General features: G+C 39.4%; 1 protein-coding gene across 1 annotated transcript; it reads left to right on the top strand.

Annotated features, from left to right (window-relative positions):
* Nucleotides 1–17,650: 17,650 nt before the first annotated feature.
* dmbx1a (diencephalon/mesencephalon homeobox 1a) lies at nucleotides 17,651–24,539 on the top strand. The gene is made up of 5 exons (XM_079820566.1): nucleotides 17,651–17,838; nucleotides 21,414–21,580; nucleotides 21,687–21,865; nucleotides 21,954–22,353; nucleotides 22,848–24,539. The coding sequence occupies exons 2-5, from the start codon at nucleotides 21,427–21,429 to the stop codon at nucleotides 23,264–23,266; spliced, it is 1,152 nt and encodes a 383-aa protein (XP_079676692.1). The 5' UTR covers nucleotides 17,651–17,838; nucleotides 21,414–21,426; the 3' UTR covers nucleotides 23,267–24,539.
* The last annotated feature ends 271 nt before the right edge of the window (nucleotides 24,540–24,810 follow it).

Below are 24,810 nucleotides of genomic sequence, written 5' to 3'. Positions count from 1 at the left end.
AGTAATTAAGAAGTTCCAATCAACTAAAGATGTTACAAAGAGTGGCCAAAGACTCTCCAATGATCACAGATGGAGAATTACAGAGATTAGTTGAGTCTTGGGGCCAGAAAGCCTTAAAAAAAAAAAGATCAAAACACCTACATCACCACAAGTAATTTGGGAGGGTTTCAAGAAAAATCCTCCTTGCTCATCCAAAACCAAACTCCAGTATATTCAGTTGTCAGACACAACTGGAACTTAAAACGGGCTTCTATGGTCAGATAGAAGCTCGTTTTTCTTTTTTTTATTACTTTTGTTAACTTTAAGGTCCTGCTATAATATTTCAATTTGAATACAGTTCATATAATATGTTATTTGCAAGGCATATACCAAATAAACACTTAATGCACTCGACAGATTTCTTTTCGGGTAAAGTGGGCCATCCCTAATTTATCAAAAATTACTCAGTTGGTCAGTTATGACTGGACATTTTATCAGGCACAGTGTAACTAGGCTGTAGTTTGTCTTCAGCTCAAAGTCGAATTGCAATAAATTCAAAGTCAAGACTTAAATTTTGTATTTGCAGTCTTAAGCCCTCAAAATTGGAACTCAGTCTGAATCAAATCCTAGTTACGAGTTCACATTTTTGTCTCCAGCCAAGGGAACAAATGGGGAGCATGTGATTGTCCCAGGCTTTAAAAACGTGAAATTTCTATGTATAAGTAACTAAATATGACACGTCCACCCCTCAGTCTCAGAGGCCAAAAGCCTATGTCTGCTGGGAGTGAACTAGAATACATCAGCCATAACCCCCATTAGTTCTTAAAGTTGCCTTTCAGTTCAGTTCAAACTGTGTGTTTCTGAATTGGACACAAGGGCTTTTATAATTGCAGCTTTAAAATCTATTTGATTCTCAAGCCATTGGAGACAGAGGGCCACAGAGAACACCCAACTCTCGGCGGGAATCCCAGGCCTGACTCAATTACATAAATATCAATTAGCAGGGAACTAGGGGATTGGGCTTGATCTGCCCCTAGAGAGGGTGGCCAAGTGTGGGGAGCAGCAGAGGAGGGGCGAGGGAGGAGACGGCACTTAAAACAATCAGCTGTCACGTTTCATTTGCACACTTTAGTTCACGGTCATGCTGTGAAAATGACAAAAAACGATAGCAGGTGAAAATACTGTCGCAAACAATGTGAAATTGAATTAACCGGCAGATGTAACTGGACAGAAATACCTAAATCCATGCAGAAATGTTAATTAAATTTCAGTTTATCTTTAAGGATTTAGGAAAAGAGCAGAAGTCCAAAGCAATTAATGTCAAATGTCTCTCTGAGGGACTGTGACACAATCGCCATAATTCCATGGAAGCCCAAAAATTGGAATAAAAATGTACACCCTGGAAAAGATTTACTCCCATTGGTGGGCTTCTCTTTCATGTCTAATGGGACGATTGGTTAATAAGGCTGACAGCTAAGAGGATTACGATCAGTTTTGGGCTGTGCCTGATAGTGCCCTAAGCATTCAAGAGAATCCCCCTGTACTGTCAGGACCCATATACTCAAAACTGATCGACGCTATAGGCTCTTTATCATTCACAGCTTGAGGGATTTGGCCTCTGGATCACTCTAATGAGGGCCAATAGGATGAGGGCAATTTTTGATATCGGTTTTGAGTGTGAGTGGGGGTTTCTTCTCCAGTGACGCGTCTGTGAGGTGTGAGGAAATCCAGGGCCCATTAATCCACAGCTCTGGGAGGGTGAGATTGCAGAATCCAGTCACAGTCGGGATGAGTGTAGAGGTGTGAGGACTGGCTTATGGAACGAATCATGAGGAAGGGAGGCATGTCTCCATACATAAAACTGCTCTATCAGTTCACGGTCAGGGATTTGGAGATATTAGGGTCTCTGCTAAGCATATGTAGCATGCTTTAGACTTCTCTCTGGGATATTCATGGAGTTCAGATACTACACTTCATTGGATGTCACACATATGCTGTTTGAAAACATTTACTGCATGGTCAGTGCCTTCACGCTCCTTTTCTGCATCTATAAAATCCACATTTAAAGTGCACATTTTCTTGGACATGATATAAGGTATGAGGTTGGATATTCTCAGTGCAAGACAGGGTCATTTTTTTATGAACAGGCCATTTGGTCAGTTCAGAAAGATGGTCAAACATAGTATTGAATTTCATTTGGCTTATGGGTCATTGACAAGTAAAGCTTCAAAAATATTTTCAAAAAAGATGTCATGAACAATGTGTTTAAACATGTTTCAGTTGTTAAATACATTCAAGTCTTTAAATACATTTTTTTATGTTTTTATGTAAGGCGGTACAACCATATAGTTGTATGTATATATACTGTAGTTTTACCACCTGACATGGAAAGTGTACCATACTTGAAATAAGCAGTTTTTACCAGTATTTGAGAGAGATCTACAAACCTTTTTACTCTGTAACAAAGATCAGTTGGGGTCCTCTGGATGATGCATGGTCATGTTTACTGTTATTACCTTGTCAATGTTTGCAGTTGTGCCACCCTGACATTTGAGAATATACAAATTGTTGGACAAAGATTTTTCAATTATCTCTAGGTTTCAAACCTAAAATGATGACGTAGTATTTAGTTTTTCATTTTTTATTATTAAGACACAATTTTTTAATAGTTTTCTTAGTCTGCTCATTTGTTCGGACAGTTGCACCACCTGACATGTTGGGGGTTTAAGATAATAGACCATAAAAAATAATATGTGATCCTGGACCACAAAACCAGTCATAAATTGCACAGATTTATTTTATCAGTCAAAATTATCCATTTTTGTTTTATGCCAGAAATCATTAGGATATTAAGTAAAAATCATGTTCCATGAAGATATTTTGTAAATGTACTACCGTAAATAAATATAGTATTATATTTAAATAAATATATTATAAAAAAATATTATTAGTAATATGCATTGCTAAGGGCTTCATTTGGACAACTTTCAAGGCGATTTTCTCAATATTTAGATTTTTTTGCACCCTCAGATTCCAGATTTTCATTTGTATCTCAGCCAAATATCCTAAACCATACATAAATGGAAGGCTTATTTATTCATATGATGTATCAATCAAACATTTATAATTTTCAAAAAATTTACCCTTGTGACTGCTTTTGTGGTCCAGGGTCACATATGTATTATTTAAATGTACTAAAAATTAATTCAAAGTAAATAGGTTTTATAGAATAAAGTGATATGTCATTCATTTATCAAATTATTTTAAAAAGGAAATAATGCATCTGGACACAAAAATATGCACGTCATGTCATTGACCCTTGTGCAAACATTCATAAAGTGTGGATTGTGTAACAATGACTCATTATTAAATACATATTCTCCTGTCCCTATAAGGAACTGTTACATTGACTTGCCTAAACAACTGCTTTAATCATTCAATTATAAATGAAACTGAAAAAATACAATTATTTTTTAAATATTTAAATATATAGTCAGTGCATATGGGGTCAGTCAGTCAGTCAGATTTTTATTCAGCAAGGATACATTAAATTATTCAAAAGTGACAACTGTGTTACATTTATGATGTTACAAAAAAATCAATTTCAAATAAATGCTGTTCGTTTCAACTTTCTTTTTATCAAATAATCCTCAAAAAATATCAAGTTTTCCTCAAAAATATTAAGCTTTCAACATTGATAATAATAAGAAATGTTTCTTGAGCTCTAAATCAGCATATTATGATTTCTGGAAGATCATGACACTGAAGACTGGAGTTATAACTTATGATTGGTGTAAATTCTTATTTTAACGAAACTTTTTCATATTTTTATTGTACATTTCTTTCTCTTTTATGCATAAATACTTTGAATTACCATTGTGTACAAAAAAATGCTTTATAAATTAACTTTTAAAAATCACTTATCAGCTAATCTGTGTCACTGCCCAGCACTTTAGATCAGGTGGAAGAAAAGCCAAACCAGGCTGCCCGCAACACCATCACACATAGCAGGGTCATCTCCGTGTGGACACGGTCTGTGCCGCAGGTTGTCTGGGCACTGTGGCGAGGCGGTAAATATGAGCTTAGAGAAAGTGCGATATGACACTAATCAGCTTGTGCGGTGCATTTCCCCAGCATATGCTTCCAAGCGAGCCCACGCTCTCTCAAGAGCACCAAGTGAACGGGCCATGACAAACTTTATTTAGCTGAGCAGGTGCCATGACCAATTGAGCCACGTGACTGACGGAGACAGGCCGTGATTCACCAAGTGCTCACTGAGGGAGAGCAATGTGAGATTTGTGCGACCTAAAGCCTCATGGGAGGTGTTTGCACCTGCACTAATGAAAAACATCTTTGGAATTGGGGATCTGTATTGCACCGCTGAACATGTTTATTCACAGCTGCTTGTTGCTGTCGAAAAGACTGACCTTTTGACCAAACCATAGACTGACGCTCAGAAAACCAACCTTCTTTTTGGTTTTACTGTAGTTTTCCAACGTCTGATGTCCTGCTCTATTAATGCTTATCTGTCACGCCTCAAGCATTTTCTACCTGTCTACATTTTTTTCCGCTGCTGTAAGCTCAAAATCACTCTGCATCGATCGCTCCATATCCTCTGAGTCCCTCCTGTCTCACTCACTAATTCTCCCTTTTGCCCCTTTCATCCGGATTGAGCACGATGAGGTGGCGAAAAAAAAAGAGAAATCAATAACAGGGCCAAGTGGGAGAGGTCAAAGTTCAACAGGGTTCCTGACGGATGTGTCAGGAAGGCCTGGACTTTGAAACAAGTAGCAGGGGGAGAGGCCGTGGCTTGCGCCCGGCGGCAGGCTAGATGGAGATCAAATTTACAGGCTTCGATCGGACCGGTGTGTTGGTGAAGGGATATTAAAGGAGGGTTTACAGGGTTATCAGATCAGCCCCATTAGAGTGCGAGAGGGACGGCTTTATCTGGCTCAGGGCCAACATGTGTCAGAGACGGGGCCGGGGCAAATGACAGTGTCGGGAAAAACACCTGACATGCACTGATGACTGACTCATGCCCTCTGGAGGACCAACATTAGGTAATGACTACAGATGAGGATCCGGTCTACGATATAGATGTATGGGTCAATAAGGACAGATCCCTCGCCACATCGTGAGGGGCGTGCGTGATAAGCATGTTTCGCTAAATGCAAAGGGCATCAAACATTTCAAATCAAACCAACCATATTTTAACAACAGCACTGGTTTATACTGACACTGTAGATCCAAATCATTTTCAAGCATATGCACCATGTAATCATAGCTTGTGTTGCACAAGCTATTGATTGTCAGAACAATAATGTAAATATAATATAAATAATAAGTGCACTTATCTAACCAAATATATTTATTATGCATGCAGCAAATTGTCAAAAGTGACAGTAAAGACATTTATAATGTTACTAAAGTTTTCCATTTCAAATAAATGCTGTTCTTCTGAACTTTCTATTAATCAAGGAATATTGAAAAAAAAAATCATTGAGGTTTCCACAATAATATTAAACAGCACAAATCAGCATTGATAATTGAGACTGCTTTAGTGGCTGCTGAAAATTCAGCTTTGACATCACAGCAATAAAATAGTAAAATAGAAATCAGTTGTTTTAAATAAAAAAATATTTGTGATATTTAAATGTACACTCACCTAAAGGATTATTAGGAACACCTGTTCAATTTCTCATTAATGCAATTATCTAATCAACCAATCACATGGCAGTTGCTTCAATGCATTTAGTGGTGTGGTCCTGGTCAAGACAATCTCCTGAACTCCAAACTGAATGTCAGAATGGGAAAGAAAGGTGATTTAAGCAATTTTGAGCGTGGCATGGTTGTTTGTGCCAGATGGGCCGGTCTTTCACAATCTGCTCAGTTACTGGGATTTTCACGTACAACCATTTCTAGGGTTTACAAAGAATGGTGTGAAAAGGGAAAAACATCCAGTATGCAGCAGTCCTGTGGGCAAAAATGCCTTGTTGATGCTAGAGGTCAGAGGAGAATGGGCCAACTGATTCAAGCTGATAGAAGAGCAACTTTGACTGAAATAACCACTCGTTACAACCGAGGTATGCAGCAAAGCATTTGTGAAGCCACAACACGCACAACCTTGAGGCGGATGGGCTACAACAGCTGAAGACCCCACCGGGTACCACTCCTCTCCACTACAAATAGGAAAAAGAGGCTACAATTTGCACAAGCTCACCAAAATTGGACAGTTGAAGACTGGAAAAATGTTGCCTGGTCTGATGAGTCTCGATTTCTGTTGAGACATTCAGATGGTAGAGTCAGAAATTGGCGTAAACAGAATGAGAAGATGGATCCATCATGCCTTGTTACCACTGTGCAGGCTGGTGGTGGTGGTGTAATGGTGTGGGGGATGTTTTCTTGACACACTTTAGGCCCCTTAGTGCCAATTGGGCATCGTTTAAATCCCACGGCCTACCTGAGCATTGTTTCTGACCATGTCCATCCCTTTATGACCACCATGTACCATCCTCTGATGGCTACTTCCAGCAGGATAATGCACCATGTCACAAAGCTCAAATCATTTCAAATTGGTTTCTTGAACATGACAATGAGTTCACTGTACTAAAATGGCCCCCACAGTCACCAGATCTCAACCCTGGAGATGGTGGTCCAGTGGGTTAAACCATGGAACTGATACTCAGAAGGTTGCTGGTTTGATCCCAGCGGTCACCACCAGTGTGTCCTTGAGCAAGGCACTTTACTCCATGTTGCTCCAGGGGGATTGTCCCTGTAATAAGGCCACTGTAAGTCGCTTTGGACAAAAGCGTCTGCCAAATGTATAAATGTAAATGTAAAAAACCCAATAGAGCATCTTTGGGATGTGGAGGAACGGGAGCTTCGTGCCCTGGATGTGCATCCCACAAATCTCCATCAACTGCAAGATGCTAAATATGGGCCAACATTTCTAAAGAATGCTTTCAGCACCTTGTTGAATCAATGCCACGTAGAATTAAGGCAGTTCTGAAGGCAAAAGGGGGTCAAACACAGTATTAGTATGGTGTTCCTAATAATCCTTTAGGTGAGTGTATTTTAAAAAGTTATTTTACAAACAACGCAAAAAAAAGCGACAATGTTAAACGACATTCATACTAGTTGTTTTCCTCTTTTTTTTGGATACTTAAATAATTAAAGGCACAGTATGTAGTTTTTCGGCGCTAGAGGTCGCCTATTCAAAACAAAGGCGCAGCTTCAACTTGATGATGTCGAGATTAAGTGCAAAATCTTGGGAGTTGTTGTCTTCACCTCACAGCCGGTGGAAAAGAATCAAGATGGGACGCAGGCGGAAATCATGTTCATGGATGAGATTATTAACATTACTGTAATATGAAGCAGAGCAGGGCCGAGTGTTGTAGGAGCTGAACGAGGTCGCTGAAGCGATTGATAATGAGAGACGAGTGTGACACACGGCTCGACAGCAGCAGAACTTTTATTATGCCACAGTCGCCACTTCCGCTTCTTCCGGTCAAGTGTATGTGGGATAAACGCAGCGCTGTTGATCATATTAAATACATTTGAGTGTGTTGAAAATTATGTTATAACATTATTCTGTGCGTTCGCTCCGTGGCTGCTATGAGAGACTTGTTGCACACTGCATTTTATATATAAATATATTCAATATTAGAATATCATAAAAGCTGTATGGCTTGTGTTGCTAAATGGCATGCAATTAAAGGGTTACTTCAGTGATTTAGCATTAAGATTTGTATCAGTAGAAACCCGGTAGTATATATATATATATTCAAATTATCGTACTTTCCCCCCTCATGTCCCCGAGGAGAGACGAGAGAATTATGCATTTTATTTCTGGCGTCATCGGAGGATTTTTTGGCCAGAGCCTAAAGACTACAGCCAGTAGCAGGAGCTAGTTCCGCATGTTATCAACCCGCCCATAGGGGTGGGATCTCACTCACAGAATGTAAATGGGCTTGGCTCGGCCTCGGGCATTCATAATGGAGCAGTGCAGAGAAAAGTGAGTGTTTCAACTTTTCAATGAATTCCTATGAAAGTTTAGCTTCCATATGCGATCTGATAACGCGCCAGACTGGACACGCGTCATGAACTGCCGCGCTTACCTCAGCTCTGCTCAGCTCTTCGCTCTCATGATGAATGAAATCTGACTCCTGTTGCGTTTGAGACATGACTTTCGTTCGGCTCACTCACACTTTATTGAAAAGATTGTATTACTATGAAAATCAAAACGACGGTCGGGTGGAGCCGCGGTGGGCAAGAGATGTAACCAGTAGCTGTGGCTTTGGGAGTGGCCTCGTTGGGCAGCGAAGCAAGTGCATTCTGGGAGTTGTTGTCTTTCATCCACATGAGACAAAAATACATTTTCTGTCTTTTCTCAGTCTAGAAGGCACCAAATTAAAAAATAATTTCACATTTCTACTACATAAATGACAGTTTAAATACACATTCATCGTCCCAGCACTGAAGTACCCCTTTAATTTTAAAACATATTGTATGACAGAGAAAATGCTGTATTACTCTACAATAATTAGTTTTCTGTCTATAAATGTGTCCAAACAGTTGTTCCCTTGTCTAATAAAACATAATATATCAAAGCTGGTATTTCCATGGTTTCTACAAAATCGAAGGTAACGCTGGTATGATGTCATTGATAGGCGATGCACGGACACATCCGTGTCCTGGTTAAAATAGCTTATTTTTCTGGATTTAAACATTCTTTGGGATAATGCAAGTACATAAGTCAACAAAATATATAACACTGTTCTAGTGCTTTTTGGATATTTTAATCCAAAAAGTTTACATATTGTGCCTTTAAAAACGTATATACATAATGTTACATTGCCAACTAAAAAAGTATCATCAGACACTTAAATGTAGCATTTATTCAGCTCAAATTGGAGAAAAATTCAGTCCATAGCCCCACTGGAAAAGAGCACTCAAATATAAAACTGTAATCATTCATTGTAATCTCTGTTTGCTGTTTAATCGCAGGGCTTTTCCATAGAGGAATTAACACATTTTCCTCTCATTGCGCTACAGATGACTGAGTGTGAATATGCGTGTGTGAGTATTTGAGGGGGTTGCCATGAAAAGCAAATTAACTGTCGGTTAAATGACTGACATCTTCATGATACGGGTAATTATCACCACTGATGTTTTCAAATGAGTTGAACAGATCTATTCACTGCCCCTCTTCCTGAGGGATGTTTTGTTAAATGAAGAAAGAGAGATGACAATACATTATGCCTACACACACACACACACGAAAGATGTCTTTTGAGGTTTGTGAACTAGAGTACAGTACCACAATGATCTCGGTCTTCATTCATGTTCTTATCAGAAGAGGTGATGGTAAATCGGACAGTTCAATCAATCTGCCCACATTTTTCAAGAAGTGACAGTAAAATCTCGCTAAATTTTTTCCTCTTTTTGAAAGTTGTGAAAACACTATTGTGGAGTTTTTCTTTTGCTATTTAAGCAAATGGGAACACAACAAATATATTTAATGTAGTCTCTCATTCACTGCTATTGAACTTTAACCAACTATGATGACTTCCACTTCTGAGAAACCTGGAAATGTGAAAAGGGTCTATTGGTCAAAAGAAAGATTATTAAAATGTTCTTCACACCAAAGGTGCTGTCATTTACAGTTTCTCAATAAATTTCACAGTCGAAATTTACTCATTCCAATAGGAGTTTCCCATGCGGACAAAACATCCCCCCATGAATATTTCGCTCCTGTCCAATTTGGTCACTTGAATTCACTATGCATGCTGACCAGTTTGAAAGTGAGTTCTGTATGAGCTATGCTTTATCCTTCGCTACAGTATTGATGAGTGGCAATGGACTTTTTTGCCCACAAAATTTCACTGAATATCGGTAATGTGAAAAAAATGCTTCTGTTAAAAACTGTTCACTGAAAGGTTCTTTGGGGAACCCAAAATGGTTCTTCTATGGCATCGCTGTGAAAATTTAACAGCAACAGAGGCGGCAACAGGAAAAAAACCTACAGAAGTGCGTATGTGAGTACATAAATAGAAGGTGGTGGTCTGGGGAGGTTGGGGAGAAATCCATTTGCAATTTAAATGGAAATTTAATGATCCCACGGAGGCAGTGAATTAGCCTCCTGATCAATTGATCATGTCAAGGACAAATAGGTAAACAAACATGTCCATTAATTCTGGCCCTCCCTCTGTCCTTACGTCTCCTCCCTGCTGGGGAAGAGTGTTGGAGGATTACCAGGGAAGAGAAGCAGGAGGCGAGGGGGAGGTGGAGGAGCTAACAAGGCCCTGACAAGCTCCCAGCAACTGAGGGGGACTGTCACTTCATTCCCACCCCACTGGGACGGACCAGCCCACCTCTTTACATGGGCAGTTGGGCCCAGCAAGAGTTGTTCAGCATCACATGGAGGAGAAATAAGAAGCGGGCCACGGCCACGGATGCAGAAAGAGGAGGTTCCTTATAGACACGGTGATCTCCACCAATCTGCCACTGGACGGGGCCGTGGGCACAGCTGTGCCAGTTCCTTGATGACTGATCACCAGAGTTCATTGACTATTGGTTACAGTGACAGTAGCACATGCCACTTCACATCTGTTCCAGAATGAAAGACTAAGTCAGTGAAGCTGCAAGAGTTTCTAGAAAAAAAATCTAAGACCATCAAATGCGCCCGTTACACAAAAAAACAGCACTCAACTGCTAAATGAAGCAAGGTCAGGGGTGAAATCAACAATTAGCCTAGAAATAAATGCTTTAATTCCCTTATATGAGCATTGATCATTCCTCTTTAGGCCATTTAAACCCTCTAATGTGGAGTCTTTCTGCCCAATATGATCTTTTCCAATCGTCTCTGCTAATTAGCTTAATAAGAAAGAGATGAGGGGTTTCTATAGCATGACTCTCATTGAAAGTCTATCAAGACATCTTGATTACCGCTAAATAGCTCTGGCCAGAGTCAATGGGTCTCAAAGGAAAATATGCTCAGTTCTTTCAGGAAAAGAAAGAGATGCAATTTCAATTTCAAATTAGCTAATGATAATGTATGAGCTCTCTCACAGTGCTAGATATCAGATACTGTAGAGTTTGCATGGATGAGATGCATGCCAATTCCAATAAGGGGATATTCTTATGCATGCAGATGTGGTTTAAGAATGATAAAAGCATGTTTGAAGCTCAATGCATGGCTGTTCGTTTTTGGATATTATGTTTAATGTCGACACAGCTATCAGAGGACTTTAAACATGTATTTTTATGTGAGACAGTGATTAAAAAGTGTCCCCATTAATGTTAAAACCATTTACGCCTGTCTTCAAAACACTCCTCTCCATGGTTTAAAGGCACAATATGTAATGTTTGCAGCTAGAGGTCGCTTAAGGCCGCTACATACTCCGCAAGAGAGAAAAAAGTTCTCGCTCCCAGGGCTGCAAGAACAAAATGACGTCATTTTGTTCTATGAGCCCTGGTTTGGGAGTTCTCGCAGCTCGTTCTCAACACCTCATCTGAGCAGAACTTTTTTCTTGTGCGTGTCCGAGAACTATTGTGTGATTGGTCAGAATTTTTAAGGGGACGGGATTAATGCAGAGAAACGGAGATGTTCGGCACCTGTTTTTCTTGTGAAGAATGGAATGTCCTGGCCAGAACGAACTTTGTTCTTGTTCTTGCCACCTCGAGAAAACAAACAAATTTCTTTGTTCTTGCAGATTATGTACCAAGCTTTATTCAAAACAAAGGCATAGCTTGATGCACTGAATCATGGGAGTTGTTGTCTTCACCTCTACATCCGGTGGAAAAGAATCAGGACTCGGCAAAAATCATAGTCATGGATGAGCTAATGTATTGAAGATCTATTAATATCACTGTAATTTTGCTATAAATCCTACGTATTTGAGTTGCCCAATTTGTATGATTTCGCACAAATGACCTAGTCTCAAGTAATTAGGCACCTCATAAAATACGTACAAATTGCCGTGAGATTGCGTTGATAGTTCAGCCGAAAAGTAGAATTCCTCATGTTTTTCTAAACCTGTATGAATTACTTGTCCTACTTAAATGTCCATACAATAAAACTCATTGAAAGACAGCCCCACTGACTTTAACTGTATAGACAAAAATGGCTGAAACATTCTTCAAAATATCTTTTATTCTCCACAAAAGAAGGAAAGTAATACAGGTTTGGAACAACATGAGGGTGAGTAAATACTGACATGGTTAATGCAAACATTGCTGCATACTACGACGCCTCCTAGAACCCAAAAAATATTTAATCATGTAATTATTACCAAAAACCCCCACCAATCTTTCACTTCTCAGTGCAATACAGCAGAATGCAGGAATCCTGTTTTAAAGCAGCAGACATTTATAGTACAAGTCAAATAATGCTCTGAAGCAAGATGCAGACCAGGAGCTTTAACAATGCCAAAAGCGGGAAAAGCTTTTTAAAAGGGCCATTTGTAAAACAAGGAGTTAAAACCAGATTATGGGTCAACAATAACACAATCCCTTATGCTCATTCCCGTAATACCCACAGAAGAAGAGGATTTATACTTATTGTGGGAGGCTAAGCATCAGGCAGCCATACTGCAAAAAAAAAAAAAACATTTTACAGTGGGGCCAGGTAATCCCATACGGAGGTGGTTCGTCTACGCTTTGGGACTGAATGGAGAAGAGGAAGTATTACTGTTATCAGAGAACACAAATCTGGGCTTTCCAGGTGCTGCTAATGCTGGAGCCACCCTCTTCAGCATTTTCAATAGATTGTGGTGGATTTGCCTAGTTGACTCTCTAATGAGTCAATTGTTCTCTCTGTTTACGCTATTAAAAGAGTATTAGCTCCGTTAAGGTGTGGGTGCCAAAGGGAGACGCTGCTATAAGGTCTAAATGGGGACCCCTGTGAAGAGCTCATCAAACAGAACTGCATTGTTGAAGCATTTAGCTGAGGTCCAGCGGTTAGCTAGCTATTTTACAGACGGCGACATTTCTGCGCTATATAATGTAACGCGTTGATGACGCAAACACCTCCTAGTCACTGTCTACTCGCTCGGCCGGAGGCGCATTAAAGCCGGTCGTGTGGACGCCAGGCACCTGAGATAGTCATCGTCCCCCCTGCCGGCTCGATGGCTTCTCATCATCTGCAACGGCAAAAATGCGCTCATGAAACAGGTTATGAGACTATTTCATTTCTTAAAGGATAAGACCGCCAAGCACGGATCCAATGTGGGTACTTATGACTGAAGTGCCAACGGTTCTTCTCAGGTATCCTCTTAAAGCTACTCATTGAGAGGATGATGAAAACTTCAGTCAGAAGCAGGGAGTCCGCTTATTTCGAATCCTGGGTCATGTTTTAAACCTCTTCGCCAAAGTGCCTCAATACGCATAGAGTGCTGAGAGCCAGATTACTGACTGATAGTACAAAGCCCAGAGCTGATACAGAGGGATTTGCCAAAGTAAAGACAGATGTTGTAGTCGTGCAACGGAGAGCAATCCATACTCAGGGGCAAGGAGTTAATGGGGAAGCGTATTGTTGTCGAGGGCAGATTTGCAACTTTTGAACCCATCTTTTTTTTTTTTTTTTTGGAAAGAGGACTTTGCTTGTATTAAGAGTGTGCGCCAATCCCTTTTAGCAGCAAGGGCCAATCAACTAATCGTACATATCTGAGGTGATCTGTGAATGCCATCGAACCCACGCCACAGCTGTCTGCTGCTGAAATATCAGAATGTCAGGTCATCAATATAATCAAACTGACAGGGTGCTTTAAAATGCGCATGCCTCTGCCAATTAGCTTTAACTATTAGGATAATGCTCTCAGGCAGGCAAAAAAAAAAATCTGCTTTCAAAAGCCACTGTGTCTTCTAGCTCTACAGGTTCTCTACAGCTATATAAATATTCCTGAAGGTAGACAGACGTTATAAATGAGTGGCCAATAATTCATGCAGGTTGCTGTTCATTGTGTTTTATTAGAAGCTTTTTCTTTCACTCAATAGTCATCAAAGCACTAAAGAGGAAGAGCAGCCACTTTATCCCCTTAATTACCCAATTATAGCCAACAGCACCCATACTGAGGGTAATGATCTCATCTCAGTCCAGTCTATTGAAATAATCAAAGCACCTTATTAATTATGAAACGCATTTGCAACACTACAATTACAGTAGCATGGGAAAATATTCATTTAAATTAGATAATTTCATAATAATAAATGGACATAAATGTCAAAGACATTTGAACTCGAGGACTTGACCATTAGCCTTTATTGATTGACTGACTTTTCAAAAAATGTGTCATAAAAAATTAATGAAAAATAATTGTAATCTGCTTTCTCTTTAGAATAAGCGAACACTGGTTGTGTGTGTAGGAACTTGTGTGAAAACTTCTCTTTACCTTTAGTTATTCATCCGTCTATCTCACTGCTGTGTCCATGGGCTTCATTTTTACTTATGTCAGAAGCAGAAGCTTGTCAGAAGCGGTTAGTTTCTTTAGGAAAATGACTCCTGGTTCTTAACTCACAGTTCAACTCAAGCCTGAGATTTTTTTAGCGCCTCTTGTTTTTTCCTTTTCTTTTTATTTTTGCAGTGAAGGTGGATTAGGAGAGAGGGGCTTTTGTTTAGATAAAGCGAGGGATTAGGTAGAGATTTGCCCCCATAAAGTTGTGGGCTTGATGGGCCTTTTATCCCTCCATGTCGCTAAAGCTGTGTTGCTTCTGGATTAGGACTATACAATGGGGCCCCTTGTGCTGGGGATCCGGGCCAAAGTGAGTAAGACGGAGAGAGAGAGAGAGAGAGAGAGAGAGAGAGAGAGAGAGAGAGAGAGAGAGATTGAAGAAATACAAGGGGGGAAGAGAGACTGAAGACAGTAAAGAGACGGAGAACGAGAGAGAATAAGAGGGGCACAGCTTCTGACAGAACTGACAGGTCAAAAACTTTTAGCATGGGGATTTGTTAAGAAGATCCTGGGATCTTGTCACGAATGATGCGATTTCCAGAGGTATCAGTGCAGCTGTGTGGAGAAATCAAAATAAATTAAAAAGTGGCACTGCCCCTTTAATACAGGTATCTAATTTAGCAAAGGGGGAAAAAAACGGTTTTGAGACGAAGGTGCTGCTAATAACGTGTCTAAGAGATGGCTCCTGGCAAATTGCTTTGTTATTCTTGTCAAAAAGGTCTCCTGGAAGCAGTCGATTTTAAACCATACATCAAAATGATTAATTGCTCTGGGAAGAACAGATGCTGAAATACCCTTGGATTGAGCCTGAGAGGCTACAGCTTTGTGGATTGCAAACGTAATGTATTCATGAAGTTGCAGAAACATCATTAGGTCTATTAATTAGCTAATAACAACCATCTCGCGCTTTGACACCAAATGCCTTTATTTCATTATTTCCTGCTGAAGCTACGGGACAGTGTTAAATTCAGAAGTTTAAATAAAAGCCAGCGACATGATTGACTCGTTTATAAGATATCATCCCTCGTTTCGTGAAAAGCAGCCGAATTCGCTCGGAATAAAATGATCCTCGTCGGTTTAGTATAGCCTAAATTCAATGGCAGATTCCACGTAGCCTATAATCGCAGTGTCGTACATTATGCTGTTGTAATAAATTGCTATATCCAGCACCGCAACAGAAACGTGAATAGACACACGAGAGGGCAGCAAAATAAAATGACTTGGAGTAAAACTGGACCGAGGGCTTCTTTTGCAGCTCTAAAGGTGGGTTTCTCTCTGTGGCACTTTAAATGGAAGGCATTTAAAGCCCTCAGATGTGCTGGACAGTAGTCCACGTTTAAGCAGATTTAAGGAAGAGGTGCTGAGAGGAATTCTTTCTCACTTTAATTGCTTTAGAAACGCTTCTCACAAAGAGACACTGCCCAGATTTACCTCCCGTTAAAGTTCTTATTTCCATCGGTTCACAAGTTAATCCTCTTTCTTTCTCAGAGCATAAAAAAACCAAGTGGGGAGAAATGATGGGAAAGGACACAGTTTGGTTCCAGAAAGGTAAAAGTAAAAATATAGACTATATATATATTATACCTATTATTAATAATATAGGCTAATAATTAGCTGAGTGAAGCGTCTTTGATAATGACGCCAAAAATAGCCTAACTTTCAATGAGCATATTAAAAAGATGAAATTCGATTTCAACAGCTTATAAACTTATTAAAATCGTATAGGCTACATTTGGATTTTTTTTTTTTACATGTATTTGTTATTTCTAATGAGTGAAATATGTATTTATATTATTAGGCTAATTAGCTTATTGTCTTTTATTTCCATGTGGTCTTTTCTTGCATGTTTAAAAATGATAAAAGAGCAGATCGGGATGAATAATGCGCCGAAAAACTTTAAATGTAGCATTATTTTACTCTAAGAAATCAATTAGATACGAGCAACTCATGTTAATGTTACAGAATGAATTGATTTTAGCACAGTTTGATTTCTTGCTGCTTATAATAATTATTAAATTAAAATAATTTAGACTGTTAACCATGCGTTTAGCATGAAACGTTGCAGGATCTTACATTCGACAACACCCATATCATTTTAAACGACAAATATGTGTAAAAAGAGAAACTATTCAGTTCCATTCAATTTCCACTCGTTTCAAATTCCTCTAGATGATAACTATGGTCAGAGATAAAATTCAGTTAGGGATTTTCACCCTGGCCCGCTTTCTGCGAGCATCTTTAACAAATTATGCAAGCTTTACATTAAAAGGCTACTTTGCGCTGCCCTTAATTCCAACCTAAACGGTTTTGCTCCGGGAGAAGAAATCTTTTCTAAAAAACCCTTCAAGAAGAGAAGGGCATTATTGTTTTAATCCTCTTACCGGCAGTCATTTCAAGACAGAGGTTTTTTGGAGGCTGAAATAGCGTCTTGTCTCCCCTTATCCTCACCCAAATCCTTCAAGGCCGGGAGAGATTGTGAAGGCAGTAGCCTGGCATCTATTAGAGATCTCTAAAGTCCCTTCAGTCTCTCCTGCAGTGGCATGACAAAGCCCAAAAGCAAACAAAACCAATGCATGAGATATTCGTTTGTCTAAAAAAAAAAAAAGTCTTGGGACCATGACCTTTATAGAAATATTCCTGTGTTCAAGAAGTAGTCAATGCGTGAGAACAATATGAGAAAGCATTGGCATTTACTAAGTTTGGCAAAACTGACTTCAATATAGTCAGGATCTGCTGTTATTCCGAGAAAATGCCCTTGCGTATAGCGTTAACAAATCATAAATTCTAAAATCAAGCAAAACGTGTCTCCATGTAAAATTGTCAAATGAAAATGCAAATTATTTTGCTCCTTTAAAAAAAAAAAAAAAAACATTAAAATTAGGCCTACTAAACAATATTTAGGACAAGTAATAAAACTCTTGCGTGCTATAAACGCGTTTCTCTAATGTTCCTGCTTTAAACTCTTAATCCCATCGGTGGCAATATTTGCTGTTTATTCTCACATTAGCATATTATTGTTTATAAGCAAAAGAGTTTGAGTGGACATTAGTGCTTTCAAGTGCGTGATTTAAGACTCCTAAGTAAAGGGTCAATTGCCTCGGAGTCCACACGCAGCCAGAAAAATACCGTCGAGCTTTGATTGACAGCTTCAAGGACCAGTAGCAAGCCTCGCTGATGTTACGCGGAGCTCTTTAAAATCCCTCCTCAAAGCTCGTGTCAATAGATGGACGCAATGTGTTGAGAAGAGCGCGCAGGGAACGATTTGGAGGCGCTTGATACTTAGCGGATACATTTGAATGGGCTCTTAGACTTTGAGAAACGCGATAAGGACATCTGGGAAATACTCCGAGCTACAAGCAACAACACATCAAGTGACACAGTACGACACTGGATAAAGGACAAGACTGAGGTAAGAGACGAATTGTTTATGCAATTGTAAATAATTACGCCATGAATTACTACAACAAAAGAAATGTTTAAATTTGTCAGTTTAGCGAATAGGCTGTCTGAAATAGCTTAAATAATGCTGGCAGTTCCTCAACTTTTCTTTACCCTTCAAATAAGCCTATATTAATTTAAAATTGGGGCCATTACAATCCTATTAAGTATTTTTTTTTTTAGATGCATAGTTGTAATTCAGATCAAAATAATAATAGACTAGGCCTAATAATAATTTAGGAAAAAAAGGTCTATGTGTGAAAGAGACAAAACATGATACACTCTAAAAAAATTGTTTGTGAATTGAATATTTTTTGTGTGTTTTTTTTACAGTGTAAAACACTTTAAACATGCGCCAAAACAGCGGTCTGACTTAAGATTGTTTTTAACTCTGTAAGAGTAGGCCTATGACAAAACTGTTATTTTTCTTTCTTTGCAATTATTAAATTGGGTTCAAATACATTTGAAGAGGGGACAGTTCAACTTTGAAATTGAGTAGGGAAACCCTCTCTGCGTTGACTATATGTTGGAGGCCTTTGACAGTGAGGGATAGAAAAATATGAGTGACAATATAAAACCTATGTCATGCGAGACACGATAAATAGTCCCCCCGGGTCAAATGGGTTTTTAACGTTAACATTTTTCCTAATTTAGTCGGATCAAAAAGTTGCACTGTACATGCCAATTTGCATAATGAGGTTTTAATAATCGAAGCATGGAGTGTCACACTGCCCGCAGCAGTAACAGGCGGATGAACAGAGCACAATAGCAGCGAGACACAGTATTAAAATAAGCTGCCCTTTGTGCTAAATATCAGTTGGCCTGTGGCGAAATTTTGACGTTTAGCAAGTAGTCATACGCTTGAACGAATATTTCGCAAAAGTGAACGTTAAATTATACATTATCAGGCCTGTTATTTGCTCGCACTAAATCACTATTGCATTGATCACTGGTCAAATGTTAGGCTATTACTATTTTAAAATGTGTGTATTCTGTGTATTTATTGATCGTTTACAGTGATTTGTGTGTGTGTGTGTGTGTGTGTGTGTTAAAAGTAAGCTATAACATCCATATGCATAAGGATGGAATGGCAATGAACTAAACGAAAAGTAAAATACAGAAGTTGATATAGGCCTATAACACATCTCTTTAGACACATAAGCACACGCGAGCATTTCTTGAAGCCACGCACACACACACACATAAGCTCACTGTACGTCCGTCCGTGTCAGCGGTGATGATAAATGGAGGTCTCCACAGTCGAAACCTATTTGCACTTCCATTAGACGGGGACCCAAATGGGGATCAACATGCATATTTTACCCGCAGAGAAGCCATACATCTCAGCCAAAACGTGGCCCCGGGGCGATGGGATAAGGGGCCGCGAGAGAAGGGAGGGAGAGAAACGGACCCCATTCAGTTCAAATACTTGGGGGAGAAAAGTAAATGTTTAGCAAAGCACCTTCTGTCCAAGCGAATTAAACTATTCCCTCTTGCCCTCTGATCACATTCATCAGACGTTGCACTGAATTAATAGTCTGGGAATGGGCACTCCGGGTGTCATAAGCTTCCACGCTGAGGAGGGTACAATGCGTTTTGGTGGCCTAAAACGGATAAAGACCGCAAGAGTGCAAATACAAACCTTTAAACAAATCTTCCAAACAAACTTGCTTCCGTAAGTTCAACCTGAATGCATATAACGACAATTGCCTGTTACAGAACTGTACAAGAAAGCCATTTATCAAAGAATAAAGGGCACTTAACAAATAAATTTTTTACTTAAACCAAAAATAATATATACATTCAGAAATAATAATAATAATAGGTGGTACAATAATGGTAATTTGATTATTATTAGTATTGTTGAAATATAAACAATAAATGAGGAACGAATAGAAATTGGTTGATTTAAATAATACTAGCAATGGAAGTGTATTGCTAATTTATCTTATTGAACGGCACAAAATACATATTTCGTTTCCCAAAGAAAGTCAGCTAAAAAAAATATCACATAAAACACTTGCAATGAGTTTTCCACTCATTGTTTTCTACATAATTTCTCAACAATTCAAAATAGATTGTCAGAGATTTTAATGTAGCCTAGTAATATGATTTAGATAAATTATGCTTGTTTTAGACATTTAGTTCATGTACAATCGAAGTAAATAATAAGCAATTTAAGTGCTGGTTGGAAATACAATTTAGTTTAAAACTCGAGGCTGCTAGAAGTCCCTGGACACCCGGCATGTGCGGGAGCATATACTTTCTCTTAATAATTCGCACTGCAATCGCCTCGGAGATATTCGTGCCTGTCAACCACCTCTATACTAATACATATCTAATCGTGTCCCGGAGCCTTTCATTTTATCCATGAAAATCTTAAACTGGCTGTGAAAAATGAATGGAGAAACATGGATAGCCTGCATTTGGAAATGCATCAGTAAATTGTAAATATTGCAATTAAAATATAGGCTTTCCAAGTATTGTAAGCAACACATATAACATTAATTTTCGATTACAAAACAGGTAGAATTACGTCTTTATCGAAACATTCGTTCATTGCTTAAGTAGATCTCACTAAAATCAATCAATGATTCATTGACAACTGTTTTTTAAAGGATTTGCTACGGTAATTTGCCTCTGAAATTATATATCTAATGTAGTAAGCATAAGTCGGAGCTCATTAGGTAAACAATTGATAATTGCACCAATTAATTCCTTGTGTATGACTAATGGATTGGACAAAACAATAATTGGATATTAATGAACACAGTTCCGCTCCTATAAGCGGATTTCCGAAAGCGCTACTTGACACTCTCACTATAAGACTGACAACCTATTGATTGATTACTACGCGTACATAAAAATATCATATAGGAAAGCAAAATGGTAATTAAAATTGTTGTTTTAAAAAATTTAATAATAATGAATGCAGGATACTTTACGTGTGTAATGTAGAGGACAAATAAATAGTGTTTAGTATGTTATAGAGGCCTGATCATATAGGCTATGCGAATTATTGTCTAAATATTTTAAGGCATTAAGAAAAATTCTGTCATTCATTTTAAAGCCGCAATCATGACACCAAAGTGCTGCAAATGTTGGCTCTAAAGTGTCAGTCAGGCCTATGTCAATTGACAAAGTTATTGTCAATTATTTAGGCTATTAAATAAAATACGTTTATGCTTAGCTATGCTTAGGAAATATATAATGATGGCATGATGGAATATATATTTGTCCATGTATTGTATATTGAAAGGCGCTCCAGATAATGTTATGGTTACGATATGTTTATCGAAAGCATTTCTTCTGACTTCTATTCTGAATCTAACTTTTGTGATTACTAAACTGTTTGAAAACCCCGTTCAAATGTATGGTCTCAACTTACTTTTGAGATCCCCAACCTTTTATTTTGACTTGCTTTAGGCTATGTCAGGCCTCAATACGGGAGATTAGATCACCATAGAATGTTAAAATATGTTTTAACAAATAAAAACTAAAAAAATCTCATTGTTATAACATACTCGCAATCCTGCTCTTTTACAGATATTTTTGAATCATGCAACACTACGGAGTGAACGGATACTCTCTCCACGCCATGAACTCGTTGAGCGCCATGTACAACCTGCATCAACAGGCGGCGCAACAAGCGCAGCACGCGCCTGATTACCGGCCGTCCGTTCACGCGCTCACCCTCGCGGAGAGACTGGCTGGTAAGTGCGTTCTCTCCCTCTCCCTTTTAATTGACAACTGTATTGTGATTGTACAATGAATTAAATATGCCGTGTCTTTTCTCTTCCAACGGCTGTACATTTCAAGATATCATACTCGAGGCTCGCTACGGCTCTCAACATCGCAAACAACGCCGCAGTCGCACCGCTTTCACGGCCCAGCAGCTGGAGGCTTTGGAGAAGACTTTCCAGAAAACGCACTATCCTGATGTTGTGATGCGGGAGCGCCTGGCCATGTGCACAAACCTACCTGAGGCACGTGTGCAGGTAAGAAATTAATTCCACCTTTAAACGTTTAGAATGTCCACAGATACATTATTCATCAAGTTTCTAAAAATTGCCTTTTGGTCATCAGGTATGGTTCAAGAACCGCCGTGCAAAGTTTCGTAAGAAGCAGCGAAGCCTCCAAAAAGAGCAACTGCAGAAGCAGAAAGACGTCTCCACAGATGGAGCCCTAGGAACAAGCGATAAAGATGACACCCCCTCCAACTTAACTCTGGAGAACCAGCCACCTTCGTCATCCTCTTCTTCCACCTCCATGGAAGCAGAGGCAGCTCCCCATGCACTGGCATCAGAACTTAGTGTTGAGCTTAACGTGACATCGGCAGAGCAGTCAGGCAGCGAGTCGGCCACAGAGGACAATGCAACCGACAAAGAGGAGGAGATAAAGCAGCACAGAGAAGATCTGAAGGTTGAGAAAGAACCGCCACCTGGAAACCTTTCCCCTCTTTGCAAACGTCTCAGCCCCAAACCAGGTATGTATTTACTATATATTGCTCCTTCAATTTCATTTCACTGTTAGAAATAAAGGTTCTTGTTGGAGCCATAGCCGTGTAGGCAAGTGCTCCATAGTGCCGTTCGAGTCCCGGCTCGATTCCAGAAATCCAATTCTCCTCTCTCCTCTCCCAGGATTTTGTCCTCCTACTGTCCTACGTAAGGCAAAAAAGCCCAAAAATTTTACTTCAAAAAGATTATTTGGCATTGATGGTTCCATGAAGAACCTTTCCATGCCACAAAGGGCTTTTAGAGTGGGGAAAAAAGGTTCTTCAGATTTTTCAAATGTTCTTTTGCACACTAAGAAAAAAAAAAGGTTATTTTACTGAAAGGTTCTTTGGGGAACCCAAAATGGTTCTTCTATAGCATCACTGTGAAAACTCTCTTTTGCAACCTTTATTTTTAATAAAAAATACCAGCACATTCACATTATGGTTCCGATCTAAATCTTGACAATCCAACTTTTTGTCCTTAGACTCTCCTCTTGGTTCCCCGGCCATTTCATCTTCCTCTAGCGGGGTGACCAGCGGGATCTCTCAGAGTCACTCGTACTCTTCATCTCCGCTCAGCCTCTTCCGTCTGCAGGAGCAGTTTCGCCAGCACATGGCCGCCACCAACAACCTGGTTCACTATCCGTCTTTCGACATGGCGACCCCATCGTCTATACCGTACCTGGGCATGAACGTCAACATGCCGGCGCCCCTGGGCTCCCTCCCCTGCCAGTCCTACTATCAGTCTCTATCCCACCACGCGCAACAGGTTTGGAACAGCCCCCTGCTGCAGGCCTCTGGAGGCCTTCCTAGCCACAACAGCAAGACCACCAGCATTGAGAACCTACGCTTGCGGGCCAAGCAGCACGCGGCATCACTGGGCCTGGACACGCTGCCCAACTGAGCAGGAATCTGAAAACTACCTGAGCAAGGGAACATCTCTCTACCACTACCGACATGCCACCTGGACTTCTCAAGTTAGAGTCAATCCTTGGAAATTAAAAAAAAAAAAGAAAGAAAAAGAGTGTGTCTTGAGGTTCTCCGGAATACTAAAGTTGCTTTCAGGAGAGGCAAATTAAATCTCTGACTCATTTGCAAATATTAGAGGGCTTGTTATTTTGAGGCAGGCAGTGAAATGATGAAGGATATTACATTTGTCAGTTTTGCTAAAAAAGACAGACAGGCCCTGGATTAGATTTAGTGTTATTTATATGTTTTGGATGAGCGTAGATGTTTGATATAAGCACTTTTTGGAGAGGACCTCAGCCGGCTGCATGCACTATATACCAGAATCGGAAAAAATAACTTTCTTTTAATTTAATTATCGTGGTTCTCAAATTACACATCACACAAATTACCTTGTAAATGTAAATCTTGCACAACTAAATACATTAATTAAACCTAACCTGTTTAATGGCCAGGATTAAACCACGGTAAATTGAGGATGGTTGGGTAATGAGGAAATTATTTCATTGACTACATATGCAAAGCTTTTAATTACATGTAGCCTCGGGCAGAGGAAGAAATGCAATTATAGACCATGCATATCATTGGAGATTGCCATATTAACACTCAAATGGGAAAAAAAAACTCTCAAGGAAACTAGTGCTTACGTGCATATAAATGTTGCAACAGGAAACAATGCTGAATAGTGGTTGAATGCCGGACAGTCCAGAACAGGAGAAGTTCTCCAATGGAAAGCAAAGCACTTCCATGTACGGCAGCTTTTTTCTCCCCCTTCTCTGCTCATTCTTTCCATCTCTGCGCTGAGCTCTCATTTGTGTTTGTAAAGTATTTTAATATGTAAAATACAAAGTCTTTATCTATAAATGTTTACTGGTAAGGCAAATGTAAAAGTTCTATGTTTTAGACTGAGAAGATTTTAACCCTGTGATGATTCTGGTAGCTGTCCCTTTGTAAGATTGTACTGGGTGGGCCGCACAGCCCGTCTGCGTCTCCCCCAGATTATTTAACCTATACAGTCTGGTCGTCTATGTAACTCTTTCATTGTCACTGTGGACATCAATATACAGTCGCTCACAACATCACACAAAAAGTGGTGAATTTGTAGCCTATACTGGTGGAGAGTGTTCCAGAAATACACATCTTTCCCTATGTCAAATGTAGATTTAAAAACTTGTAAAATAAAACTTCAATAAAACATTGCTTGGACATCTTTATAAATACATACTGTACATTCATTTTCTCTCGTTTATCCTCAAAATCGAAATTCGACTGTGCTAAATTAATTTGAAAGGTTTTAATTGTTTTGTAAGGATTATTTCTTAGAAATAAGCTGATATTAAAAGGTAGGACGGCAGAAAACAAGGAAATGAGGGTGAGGAGAGCAAGAAAACAAGGTAATCTTGGGAAATAAAATCGTTGTGGGGACATAAGCCATCCCAGATGAATAAGCAGGCCATTATGCTGAAGAATGACAGCCTGGGG

Source organism: Gobio gobio (assembly GCF_949357685.1).
Source record: "Gobio gobio genome assembly, chromosome: 6".
Classification (NCBI taxonomy): Eukaryota; Metazoa; Chordata; class Actinopteri; order Cypriniformes; family Gobionidae; genus Gobio; species Gobio gobio.
The sequence above is the reverse complement of the archived record's forward strand: the minus strand, read 5'-3'. Positions and strand labels throughout refer to the sequence as shown.